Raw genomic sequence first — 12,943 nt, 5'->3', positions numbered from 1 at the left:
CTGACAAACTTTCTCTCTGAAACGCGGCTCCTATCTGTCAAGATGAATTGGAAGATTATCTTCAATGTATATAATTTTAAAAAGACGCCTATTCCAATGTGCACTTGTGTGCGTGGTGCACAGAGACCCGTCCGCCGCGTTAGATAGATGACCGCTCTTAGAGATTACACCCGCGGTTACTCAGTCACTCCCTGCCAACCCCACGTTGACATTTTCATTTTAAATAAATATCAAATTAACCTGATACACTGGATTATTTGACACAAAAAAACGGGGGTAACTCAGTGGGTCAGGCAGCATCTCTGGAGAAAATGACGTTTCTGGTCGAAGCACTAATTCAGACCCTGGAAAACTATATTTGTGTAAAACAAAACGGACGTGGTCAAGTATAAAATTGGGGCGAGGTTTTCACGGCTTGTGAAATTCACCTTCTTTACAATTCTTTACAATTCAATACACAAAGTGCTGGCTCCAGTTTTTACAGTTAAATGTACAGTAATCCAGGCGTGGACGGGAGTTAATCGGTGCTGAATGAACACCGTATCAATGCAGCTGAGTGTGAAATCACATCAGTGTCGGAGTGTTACTGCCATTAGTTTCAGAGTTGTGTGTTGAAAGTACAGCGGTGTGTGTTGTACAGGTCATTGCGTGAGTGTGTGGAAGTAGCATATGTCCGGTTGTATTGTGCACATTGGTAGCCGAGCGAATACCCAGTAAACTTCAGTGGGAGCGGGAGCAGGAGCGGGAGCCAGTCGGTTGGATCTTGGTTTCAGCGCCTCTCCCCGGCCTTTCCCCCGAACCCTTTGATCATCTCGTTGCCCAAAAATAAATCAACCCAGAGATATCAAACCGAGGGAATGTTGCCGCTGGTGTTCTTAAAACGTTGACTATAAAATCCCCAGGTGGATTTGTATGTAGCTGCAGATATGAAGGTGCCCGGGGAATCTCCCCAGTCGCATCGGTGTGTGGCTGTTTATATTTCTGTGTGTGTGAGATTGTTGGTCTATGCGTGCACCCAATACAATAGGTCTGGGCGGGCGGATAAGTATGTGCTGTTTGTCTGTATGTGAGTCTACATATCTGTGGACCCGCGCTTGTGTGTGTTGCTAACTAGCTACTGACAAGTAATTCCTTAATCGAATTTGAAACTGATGTTGCATAATGCTAATAATGTTGTGTCTATCTTCCACAATGATAACCTCGTCTCTACACACACTGGTTTAATGTCAATGAATCTGAACATAAAGTCCAGCAGGTTTTTGTTTATAATTTGTTTTGAACGCAAGTTGGTTGAAAAAGTACAACAAATTAAAATAAACTGCCCGCTTCAGTCAGACTGTATACATTTCCGTGTGTAGAAAGTGCCGGGCCTGTTTAAATGTGTGAATACAACGACTTAGCAATCAACCTCTACCCCCCTTCTATTCCAGCACCCCCCGTCCCACCCGTCGCACCCCCGTCCGCCACGAACGAATTGCTGTCCTCGGCGCTACCTCTGGTGAACAGAAACCGACCGACAAACGGTAGGAGCGGGTTCGTTCGGTGCCGATTTTCAGGGGCCGGGTAAACGGATAATTCCCTCACTTGTTTCTTCCAAGCGGCCGGCGCACATTTACCGAGCGCGGGCGGAACGAACGCCTTGCCCTGGTCGGAATATTGTTTCCATCCTTTCAAGATAAATGTGTGTGTGTTCAGGAGTTAGTGCTAATCATCATGTGAGTTGCTTGCCATGGCCTTATGACGAAAACAAAAGCGATTTTTATGCGTAAGGTTGCAGTTTGGACAATATCGAATTCGTTATGTTCAATTCATTTCAACAGGTCTGTTTAAATTCAGTGGGAGACATAAAACTTGGAACCACGAGAAGGAACAGGTTGGCAACCTTGTGAGCGTCGCTCTGCTAATGTAGGATGCACCGAGAAAATCAAAACTCTTCTTTAAATACTCCGGGGAAATTCAACAGTCTGTCTCCACGGCCGATCTATGGTTCACCGCCTGCCCATTAACCCACACGTTGCTTCATAACAGTTGCACAATTAAGTTTAGCAACACTCGCAAACGCCTCAATGGCAATCGAGTCCAAAGACATTTCAGAAAGATAGTGTGCATGAGTTCCCCCTTGCCAATGTGTGAGTGAGTGAGTGAGTGAGTGAGTGAGTGAGTGAGTGAGTGAGTGAGTGAGTGAGTGAGTGAGTGAGTGAGTGCGCTTTCGCGCAGAACACGGTTGAGGGATTTGCAATTGAAACATTGTAAATCACATTTAGCTGCTGAAAGTGGACTACAAAAACGAACTGTGTATTTTTGTTCTGAGGATAGGCATGGACACATCTGGTGACTACAAAGCCCGTTCTCTCCTCCAGTCTCCCCGTCAGTGTCATCTCTAACCTGGACCCACAACAGCTCTTCGACACTCCATTTCTGCTGGGCCGAAATGAGCCCTCTCACTTCCCCTCTCACTTTCTCCCCTTAATCTTCTGTTATTTCTTCTTCCCCCCACCACTGTCTACTGCAGATTCAAACTGTTTCTCTCCCGGTGTTAACTTTCTCCCTGCCGCCTCTACTCGTAATCTCAGAGCGCGTATGTCGCTCCGTCCTCCACCACCTCCATGTCACCGCAATGAGCGATGTACGAGCCGTAAATGACCCACCGCACACTCAAGCCGCGTGCCTGAAGCATTCCGCTACAATACAACGTGTATAAAAAACACACCACATCGTTTTCATTCAAGATACTCTGCAAGTATGTGAGTTTAGGAGGAACACTCGCCTCTTGCAAGTGCAGATGTTCACATAAAGTATTTTATCTATTGTTTAAACGTGTCAACTTTGAGAGGTTTCGTGCGGCAGGCGGGTTGAAAGTAAAGTTGGTTAATATTTCTGATGCTCCCCGCGAGTTTCCTTGTATCTAACACATATTTGGAATATTCAACGTGTATCTGACGGCCGCTGTCAAATGCGCGTCCTCGATGTGCCGACTCTAGCTGACTGAGTGTTGTTAATATGGCCCTGGATTAATGCTATGCTCAAGCAGTGCAGTTGCACCCGCAGCCCTAATCCCCCATAGAGTTGACGCTTCCACATTCACTCACTGGATTTCTTTCAAACACCATCGTTGATAATTTCCACACTTCGAATGCTGCAGATAAATAACCCAGAGGAGCGGCGCGAACTCCCAAAGATAATTTGTTTTTTCGGGCGTAAGTTTTTGTGAACAGTGCGAGCGTGTCAGGGAGCAGAGCGGTACGGAGTTGAGAATTTCATTGTAAATTTAGTATGTGCAAGTCCTATCCATGTTCTCCAGAGAAGCTGGCTGGCCCGCTGAGCGACTCCAGCACGTTGTGTCTTTTGATATGAAAGTGCTCGCTTGGATCATCTACAGTTTACCTCATGCCTCTCTTCCTCAGGTCACAACTCAACAGATCCGCGATATACTTCTACTACATAAACTGGTTGGGTTTTAATTTAATTCTGAAATCTACACATAAATGTTGCGGTGGTAGTTAGAAAAATATCAATGGCTTGCAGCTGTAAATCCGCAACCTGGGAACAACCACAGAAGGCTCGGTGTATTCTGTTGGATAGACACCAGGTTTAATCCGATTTGCAAAGATTCCAACGAAAGCAAGTGCACAAATCACGCCCGCGCACAGAACTGTTATCAAAGCGCGCAGATAATTTTCGTTCAGGCACTGACGTTTAGAGCAACACCATGTGTAAATAACCGTGTGTAAGTTCTATTACTACGCATAGAACACAAACTATGTTGGTCTCATTACAGTATATGGTGCGCCCGCTGGAGTTTTAGGTTATGGGCAGATTCTTGGGATTTTCCATGTACGTGTACATGAAACGTGTATGCATATATAAATAGTTTTGAACATTCATTTGCATTAGTAATTACATGGACATTTGTGATATTTCCTGTAAGCAGTATTCGCGATCCCGTACATTTGAGAATTAGTATTCCACAAACCGGGTATCACAGACTTCGTGAAATTAAATTGTCTTGCATTCGGTATGACGTTTGTGTTTTATTTATTTTTAGGATATGTACAGGATATGTACAAATATCACAGATTAACCTGTGTACCATGACACATTATTTCGCCAATATTGTGCATCATGCATTTATTGTGTGTATATTTTCCTCAGTATACATGTCTTGTATATGTATATTCCCGTTCCCATGTTGTACATACCATACAGCCATTCTGTATTTTTGCCCAATGTATCTGCCAACTAGAATATCCATTATCTACTGTGTGTGTGAATGGGATATAGTGTATAATATCAATATTCTTTTGCAGATTTCGTACATCGTTCATTCAGCGTTGATTTCGTGTGTCTCGCAAAACTCTATACCACTCATCCCATGTTTATTTTCTGAATATTGACAACTCCCGTAATATTATTTCCGCATTTTTTGCTCTTACAACCCGCCAACTCAACATAAATTCTGTATATGTTTAGGCATGTGTGTTACGCAACACGTTTTACATGTATAATGTGTGCATGCGTTATGTTTTGGTTTCGAACATATTCAACATATATCCTCTCTATAATACACCTTTGAGAACTGTCCCCAACATTGTGCTCATGGTCCGACAAGCATCGACACGCAAGTTATGAACAGTTTACAAACTGCATGTGAGCTTTCCGTTGCAATTTTAAGAAGACACAGTTTTTTTCAAAAGGTGCAAGACCTGAAATCTCGGGCAATACATTCAAGAAACAAATGCATTAACATTAAATCTGAGATATAATATGCGAGAGAGTGATGCCAATAAAACAAACTCACCATGAAGTGAATTCGGAGTCTGGGCCGAATGCGGCAAACTTCCTTCCATTTTAAGCCCGTCCAACATGGTCTCTGCAAGGCGGCAGCTGAGTAGAGAGAGCAAGGCTTGTCAGCTGGGCCAGCGCTAACTCACACAACCGGTAATCCCTCGTTCTTGGCCCGCCTGGGGCCCGTCAAACTCCCGGCCCGGGTCTTTCCAGTGGCGCTCGGTCAGCCCGCTGCTCGGCTCGGCGGAGGGGTGGCGAGAGGTGCCGTCGGCAGCCGCCAGGGAGAGGACGCCACACAAGTTTCTACCCCGGTCTCCTTCCCTCCTTCGTTCACCCAGCCACCCCCTCCTCCTTTCCCTCCCCGCCCCTCACACTCTCCTCCCTAATGTTACCGACCTTGCCCAGGGTGGGACTCCCGAGCTCTCTCCGCGGACCAGGGAGAGACTGGTCTGGGCGCAGATCCGCCAGCGAACAGGCAAACTACAGATTGAAATAGGGAATGAGGAACTCAAGTGGGATACGGATCAAATCTCAGCGTTAAACCCAGGGTTTCTGCTAACATTTACAAAGATAAATAATTCTATAAAACAGAAAAAAAAACACGACACACTCGCGTTAATAAAGGAAAAAAAATAGAAGTATTTACGTTCGCGTCTTTTTAACTTTAACTGACTTCGATATTCTCTAACCACGCCCCCGATGAAAAAAAATCTTTCTAATGTTGGAATTGAATGAATGATCCCCATTACACACATAAACACACACACATACACACACACACACACACACACACACACAAACACACACGCACGCACACACACACACACACACACACACACACACACACCTCCTCCTCTCCACAACCATCATTAATAGATAATTCTTCTGTCTGTCAAGCTAACAGTGAAATAAACTAAAACGATGTTTATTTTCTGAAACTCGTCTCATCGGGAATATTAATTCCCTGGGACGAGCCTTCTGAAATCGATCAGGAGACATCAACAAGGGTCGAGACAGGAGGTGATAGCGGACCGATCCCATCATCGTCCCGGGACAGGGATCCGTGTTAATTTCACACCTCGCTCTTGAGTAACCGATTAAAATTGTAATCTAATCCCCTCCCTCACTGAGTATACATTTGAACATTGCTCCCCCAAAAAATCTTGTGAACTATTCTTTTGTAAATTTTTAAAAAATAATTGTATTCTTAAAACAAATCACGACTGCGTTTTGCGCGATTGTATCCACTATTCCAAGCACCCAAGTATTTTTTTCTAACCAGTTTCCGTTAAAAAAAAAATGCAAACCATATTTAAAATTACAAAACGATTTTGGGCATTTCTAAAAATGAGCTGCGCGTTCAAAACTAACTCAGAAATTCCCACTTCAAGCAAAAGGCATTTCCGTTTCATTTGATTGTCGAATTTTTAAATGGGAGAAGGTTTGGAGACTCGAGGTAAATTGGTGTGTTTAACAAAGTATATTAAAAAAAAAATAGAGCTGGTTCTGCCGAAATAGGGTAATTAATTACAAAAAAAATGATGAAGACGGGCGATGTATAAATATTACACACGCTCTTTGATAGTCTAAAGTCTTCTTTGCATCGAATATTCAAATAAACGACAAATAACTTAAATAGGAAACTTTAAAAGTTACCTTACCGATTAATAATTGACTTCAACAACAGCGTGCAGTAAATAGGGCCGCAAACAGTGCTATATCTGTCAGCAAGACTGTACGCGATTGCAAATGGATATTTGAAGGATTCCAAGTGGCTGTCGTGATTGAAATAGCTCAATCGTACGGATCGGTAATTAAACCGCCTTGCATTTATTTCCCTCCAATTACTTCCCGATAAAATTATAGATTGCCTGTGTTTTTTTTAATTGTTTGTTTGTTTGTTAATTCGATCACAAATTGTACGCACTGTCACCGGCCCGCGTGGTCGGTCAGCCAGCCGCGTACACGTTATATGCATGCAACTCACCGCGATCTCACTGACTCTTCACAGAGGATGGATCTAAATGGTCATGAACGAGCGGAGGAGGACGAGGACAAGGACAAGAATTCCAGGCGCTGTGCAGGTCTGGTCGACGGATCCCAGATCCCGTCCAAGATAACATGAAATTCCTCTCTTCCTCTAATGTTCCCAGTATGGACGAAATACAACTCCCCAAATCCTGGCTGCAATTAACGGTGGTGTTTATCTTCTCACTCGCAGCTTGGGATGGTGGGGGGAGTGGAGAGGAAAGTGTGTGTGGGTGGGGTGGGGGTGGGGGGGGGGGGGGGGGGTGACGAGGAAAGAGTGGCCCTGAGCTCTTAAATCCCAAACTTTTTTCCCGGGCAACCATACAGTCTTCTGTCGGTCACCTCCACTCCTGGGCTAATCTTAGCGGTTCCAATCTCCTCCGACTGCTCGCACGACACTGGGAGGAGGGAGAGTCCGCACTCGACTGGCTACAAAAGAGTAAATCCTAGCACAGGGGAGGCTGCGACTAAACCCTCTCAGAACGAGGGCAAGGGTGGCACTCAGCACAAAGTATCAGAACAAAGATGCGAAAACACTGGGGGTGAAATGGCAGAGAGGAGAAGATGAAACGGAATTGTTTCGGAGGTTTATATTGCCACCTCTTACATATAATACATTTCACATTTTTTTATACATAATATATTTTTATTGATGTAAATGCGCGCCAGTAATGTTAGAATAAGATATATTCATTTTATAGAGACGAGTATTTTCGATGTTTATGAGTGTCTGCTGCGGCTGTGATGGTTATTAACAGATATAATGATCCGCGTCTCCGTTCGCGGTTCTGAAAGAGTGAATCTTTTTGAGCATTATGATCATTAACTAAACTAAACTCTTGGTGTGTTCAATTTAAAAAAAAACAAATCCCGCAAAACCACTTGGAAGGAAGGACGCGGCGGCTCGGCCAGATTACAATGGCTCATTTACTGTTGCTTTGACGTTTCTCTACTTCCCGTTCTTAGTGAGACCTGATAGTCCCGCCACCCCCCGAAGGACAATTTCTTTCCACGCTGCCTCAACACCCAAATATCTCTATTTCCATCTAGGGACTGCCTGGCTCCGCTTTTTATTTCCCCCTGGTTCTCCGCTTTGGCTTTCTCCCGTGAATTTCCCGGACCTCGGTGGGTTTTCCGCCGGTTATATATTTTCCCTCAGTCTCTCCTCTCATGACGCTCCCCGGGACCCAGTTTCAGAAAACGACGGCGTCTCTGCCCCCCTGCGCGGGTCACAATGCTCGTCACCTGCCCCGGCCCAGCCTTGTCACACAATTACACAATGAATGCAGCCCTTACACTGGTGTCGTCTACCCCCGGGCACTGTGGTGAGAGACTACTCCCCTAGAGTGGGGGGACAGAGAGAGAGAGAGAGAGAGAGAGAGAGAGAGATAGATAGATAGAGAGATAGATAGATAGAGAGATAGATAGATAGATAGATAGATAGATAGATAGATAGATAGATAGATAGATAGATAGATAGATAGATAGATAGATAGGAGTAAGGTGGGAGAAGAAGAAGAAGAAGAAGAAGAAGAAGAAGAAGAAGAAGAAGAAGAAGAAGAAGAAGAAGAAGAAGAAGAAGAAGAAGAAGAAAAGAAGAAAAAGAAAGAAGGAGAAGGAGGAGAAGGTTCTATATGTGTATTATCACATATCAAATTGTTGTTAATTTAATTCCTCTTTCCCCCCCCCCCCCCCCCCCCCCCCCCCACCCTCAGCCTCCCTCACCCCATCCCCCTATACAAATCATACAGTTGTATAGCCAGGTAACGGACCCTTCGGCCCACCAAGTCCATGCTGACCCCATCCCCTCTTCATCCCATTTTGGTGTAATCTCAGTAAAATCGCATCCTAAAAGTAATGAGCTGTACCGGGTTGTCTCCGGGACACTGGGCGGGTAGTATCTGAGGGATGACCTCCCTGAGGGAGACCCGGGAACACAGGAAGAGGATGGGTAGATATCTCTTACCCCACAGGTCCCGCAAACAGACCCCCCCCCCCCCCCCCCCCCCACACACACACACACACACACACACTCACACACACACACACGCACACACACACACACACACACACACACACCATCCCACACACACACACTCACACATACACACACTCACACAATCCTACACACACACACACACACACACACACACACACACACACACACACGAACACACGAACACACGGCTTAAAAAAACTGACAGGAAGATAAACTTTAAGGAACCTTCTTCACACCCTTCATCAATTTTAAACGAAGTTAAAAAATGTGCGCAGGTATTGCTGAGTGTCCACCCACCTAATTCACAGACACGCCCAGGCTGTGTGGGGTTACTAAACCAGCTCACCACATCCTCCCAAAACTCAACGCGATGCTCTGCAGATTTCACTCAGCTCGCTCTGTCTGTCTGTCTGTCTGTCTGTCTGTCTGTCTCCCGTCTCTCTCCTTCTCACTCTCTCGCTCTCCGGTGCCTGTCGACCTGTCACCGACCCCCCTCCAACGTCTGCACCCGGGAAACTTTCACTGCTGTGGGTTGGTTGCTGATGCGCCGTTGCTTGGTGCTAGACAGCCGAGTAATGCCAATTTCTGAGTACTTGATTCAACAGATATTCTACATCATAGAAACTATATCTATTACCAAGGTGCGCATATGTTTGCTTGCATAAACCAGTACCCAGAATATAAATCTGCAGCAAACTGCACGGGGTGCCCACAAGACACGTAGAGTTAATGTGGGCGAATTTACCCTGAAGTGGGGCAGTACAGTGGCCTCGGGCGCTTTAAGTTAGACGGAGCCACCGGTACAGTCTGTAATCAGCCTTATTATACCCGGATAGGTATATAAATCATCGCACCTCGCATTCGCATCTTTAATTACTGCGCACTGTTAATATCCATTCAGGATGAAGTTAGACACCATAAAGCAAAGAGCTGAGAGTTGTTTCCGCAAAGCCAGTGAGTACATTAGAAAATTATTTGCAGAGAAGCGATCTGAGGAATGATCACGTTGTGTACATACCCAAATAACATAGAAACGGTCTGTGTCATTTCATACAATAGAATGTAACATCGCCGATTAAATATATCTCTTCCCCCAAACCTATCTACTAATATTTTTTTCGTACCTGTTTTTTTATATATGGAGACGACCTGATACATTCGTGCACTTATGTGGAACCGCTATTGGTCGATGAGTAGATCATGCAATAATGATAATATATTATTAACTGGTGCAATTTTTTATGTTAAGCCCTTCTCCGTATTTTTAATATCAATTACTAATTACTAACACGATACAGTTTGATCTTTTTTTTTTAAACGCCAAAACCAAACCAAATAGATAAAGTTTTTAGATTCCGAGTGAGTTCCGGGTGGTGTTTTAAGGAGGTAATGAAATGTAGGAAGAAGGCGCTCGCCGGCGCAATCTGTCGACCGGTGCTGAAATATTTTAAAATGTGTGTTTAAACAAAAACGAACGGAGGTTAAAATCTAGATCAAATCCGGGAATCTGCAAATATTCAATGTCGCAGTCTTGTCTCCTGATTACCGCCAGATCTATAATAGCTCTTTGGAGAGGATTCATATTTTCTTTTCGATTTTTGCTGTTGTGTATAATTGTCTGACTTGTTATCTTGAATGGATCACCGGGATCGTGCGACAATAATTTGACTGCAGCTCATTTTAATGCGTGCTTAGCTCGGGGGTACTTTTTATTACAAATCACACTCAGAGGGCTTCCGTTTATTAAAGGATGCGGCCGTTACTACCTTGAGAACAAGGCGACGGGCGAGAGATCTGCCCAAGAATCGGAGGCAGCACCACCCCTTCATGCAATAGATTAAAAATATCTCGCCCGGCAGAGAAAAGTGGTAGCAAGCAGATAAGTTTCATATTCCCTTTAAAAATATACATATTTATCTTGCTTTATTGGTAAATGTAAATGAGCACAACGGTACTTAATTAAATATTAACCTTATATGTAAATGATTAAACGTTAGATAGAGAAAAAACCGCAAGAATATAAATTATATTCAGAACAAGCCGACAAGAGTGAAAGGTAATGCGCCGCTCAACCTGAGGCCGTGGTTTGCTACTGTTGATGTTAAAGTGCGGATACCAGTGCCATTGAACGGGAATCAGCCTGACAGTTAAACCGGCCTTCCAATGAATGCGGTCTCACATTCGCCAGTCAGTTTCGTTCCCGTAGCGGCGGGAGAAGGAAAGATCTTCATTCGTTTCTTCGCCAGTGGGGTCGAGAGATTTGGGGTGGAGGGGGTGGGGGTGGGAGATTTTACAGGATTTGTTGACACCAGGACGGGGGTCCGGCTGCCGACTGGTTGCCGGGCAGATCCCAGCCCAGCTCCCAGGCTGAGGCGCCTCCCCAGAGTCGGCAGACAAAAGGCGTTTGCGAAATATGTGGCATCAGTCTCTCATCCGATATAAAGCACAGGTGATGTCATAAACATCCCAAACTCACAAACATCACATCAAACTTTATCTAACACACTCGCGCACTTATGTAGTATATTATGTGTATATTGTACATGTATGTATATTATGTACGTACAAAATATTATGTTTGGATATGTATAATGGATGTTGTGTAAATGTGTACATTATGTATGAGCATGTATGATGTATGAATGTATATAATATATGTATACTATGTAAGGGTATTATATATTATTTATGTATTTAAAGTGTGTATATTAAGTATGCATATATGTTATTTATGTACGTATATTATGTGTGTATGTGTATAATGTATGTATATGTGAGCGTGTACATTAAGTATGTACATGTATTATGTATGTATATGTATGTATTTATATTATATATGTACGTATATTGTTTGCATGTATATTAAGGATGTATGCATGTTACACACAAATCACACACATGTATTCGTAGACGTCACACAGATGTATTTCATACATTGATATTACACATACACACACACATTTGTACACCATGTTTCACACATATTAAACATAAATACACATTTCCCTCAATTAGTTTCTAATTATTAAGACCGGATTAATCTCCATATTTTATCATCTCTTTGCATTTCCGTCTCTTTTGTCCCAGTTATTAAAAATGCAAAGAATAGCGGGGGGGGGGGGACGGGACACTATCTAAGATTCGCCAAAGTTTAACGGGCACGAATTGGATTGTAAAATGCGAGATCCAATGAACTAGGAAATGACAATATCGGCGGAGGTTTCAGTCACTAAAAGCACAGAATGCTGAACGAGCGGACCCCGCACTCGGAGTCAGGCCGCGCCAACCCGCTCAGCACCGAATATACATTCCCGAAAGTGAGGTTCCGATGGAACATGTTCCCAACAGAAAATGTACCCAAACTCTGCCGATTTCTTCACGACCACAAATTGGGACGTCGGATTATTGTGCGCCAAACACAAATCAACTAACGAACCACTTTCCGAGTGCCCTTATATTTTGCAAATCAAAACCAGTTGGCAATCCACTGGTCGTATAACAACGGTCCGGGTTTGTGCAAGTCACCTCCGCTGACACGGACCAGTTCCCAAGGGAGCTCCCTGTACAATCTCGGGGGAGTGGGGAGGAGGGAGGCGTGCGGGGGCTATTGCCAAAATAATTAGCTTCCACCGTGTCAAATCAAGGTGGTGGGACCGCCGACCCTGGCAATGCGGGGCTGGAGGGCGGTGGGTTGGGGGGAGGAACTGAGGGGGCAGGAGGAGGTGGGAGGAAGGTAGGAGAAAAGGGAGTGGCGGAAAGAAGGGGTGGGAGTGAGAGGAGGGGGTAGGGCAGGGGAATGGGGAATGGCGGGATGTACAGGCAGGGATGGGAGAGGGTGGAAGGCAGGTGGGGAGGGGCGGGGACAGGGGTAGGAGAGTTGAAGGTAGGGGAAGAGGGGGAAGATGGGCGGTGAGGGCGGACGGAGAGGGCAGAGGGGATGCAGGGGGCAGATCAGGAGGAGGGATGGGCTGGAGAGGATGGGAGGGCGGGATAGGAGGAGCGGGTGGGGGCAGGGGTGGAGAGTGGAGAAGCAGATGAATTGGGGTGATATATTGAGTGATGGGGTTGGACGTGTGGGTATTTAAGCGCGGATGGGAAGCAATGGAGGGACGAGGGCAGGAGTGGAGGGGA

At 44.9% G+C, this 12,943-nt stretch overlaps 1 protein-coding gene across 3 annotated transcripts in view; it reads right to left on the bottom strand.

Moving 5' to 3' along the window:
- The window catches only part of LOC129701056 (LIM homeobox transcription factor 1-alpha-like), a 198,762-nt gene extending 191,742 nt beyond the window's left edge, over positions 1-7,020 (bottom strand). Inside the window, exons 1-2 of one of the 3 annotated variants that reach the window (XM_055642003.1) lie at positions 6,773-7,020; positions 4,799-4,884 (exon numbers count right to left, since the gene is read on the bottom strand). In XM_055642003.1, coding sequence (XP_055497978.1) covers positions 4,799-4,865 — 67 coding nt within the window. In that variant the 5' untranslated portion in view covers positions 4,866-4,884; positions 6,773-7,020. Of the gene's footprint in view, positions 1-4,798; positions 5,129-5,181; positions 5,402-6,772 lie in introns of those variants that run through there. The other 2 variants (XM_055642002.1, XM_055642004.1) reach the window with 2 other exon arrangements.
- Positions 7,021-12,943: the final 5,923 nt, after the last annotated feature.

The sequence above is a fragment of the Leucoraja erinacea genome, chromosome 10, assembly GCF_028641065.1.
Source record: "Leucoraja erinacea ecotype New England chromosome 10, Leri_hhj_1, whole genome shotgun sequence".
Lineage (NCBI taxonomy): Eukaryota > Metazoa > Chordata > Chondrichthyes > Rajiformes > Rajidae > Leucoraja > Leucoraja erinaceus.
This window is presented reverse-complemented; position numbering and strand designations above follow the sequence as displayed.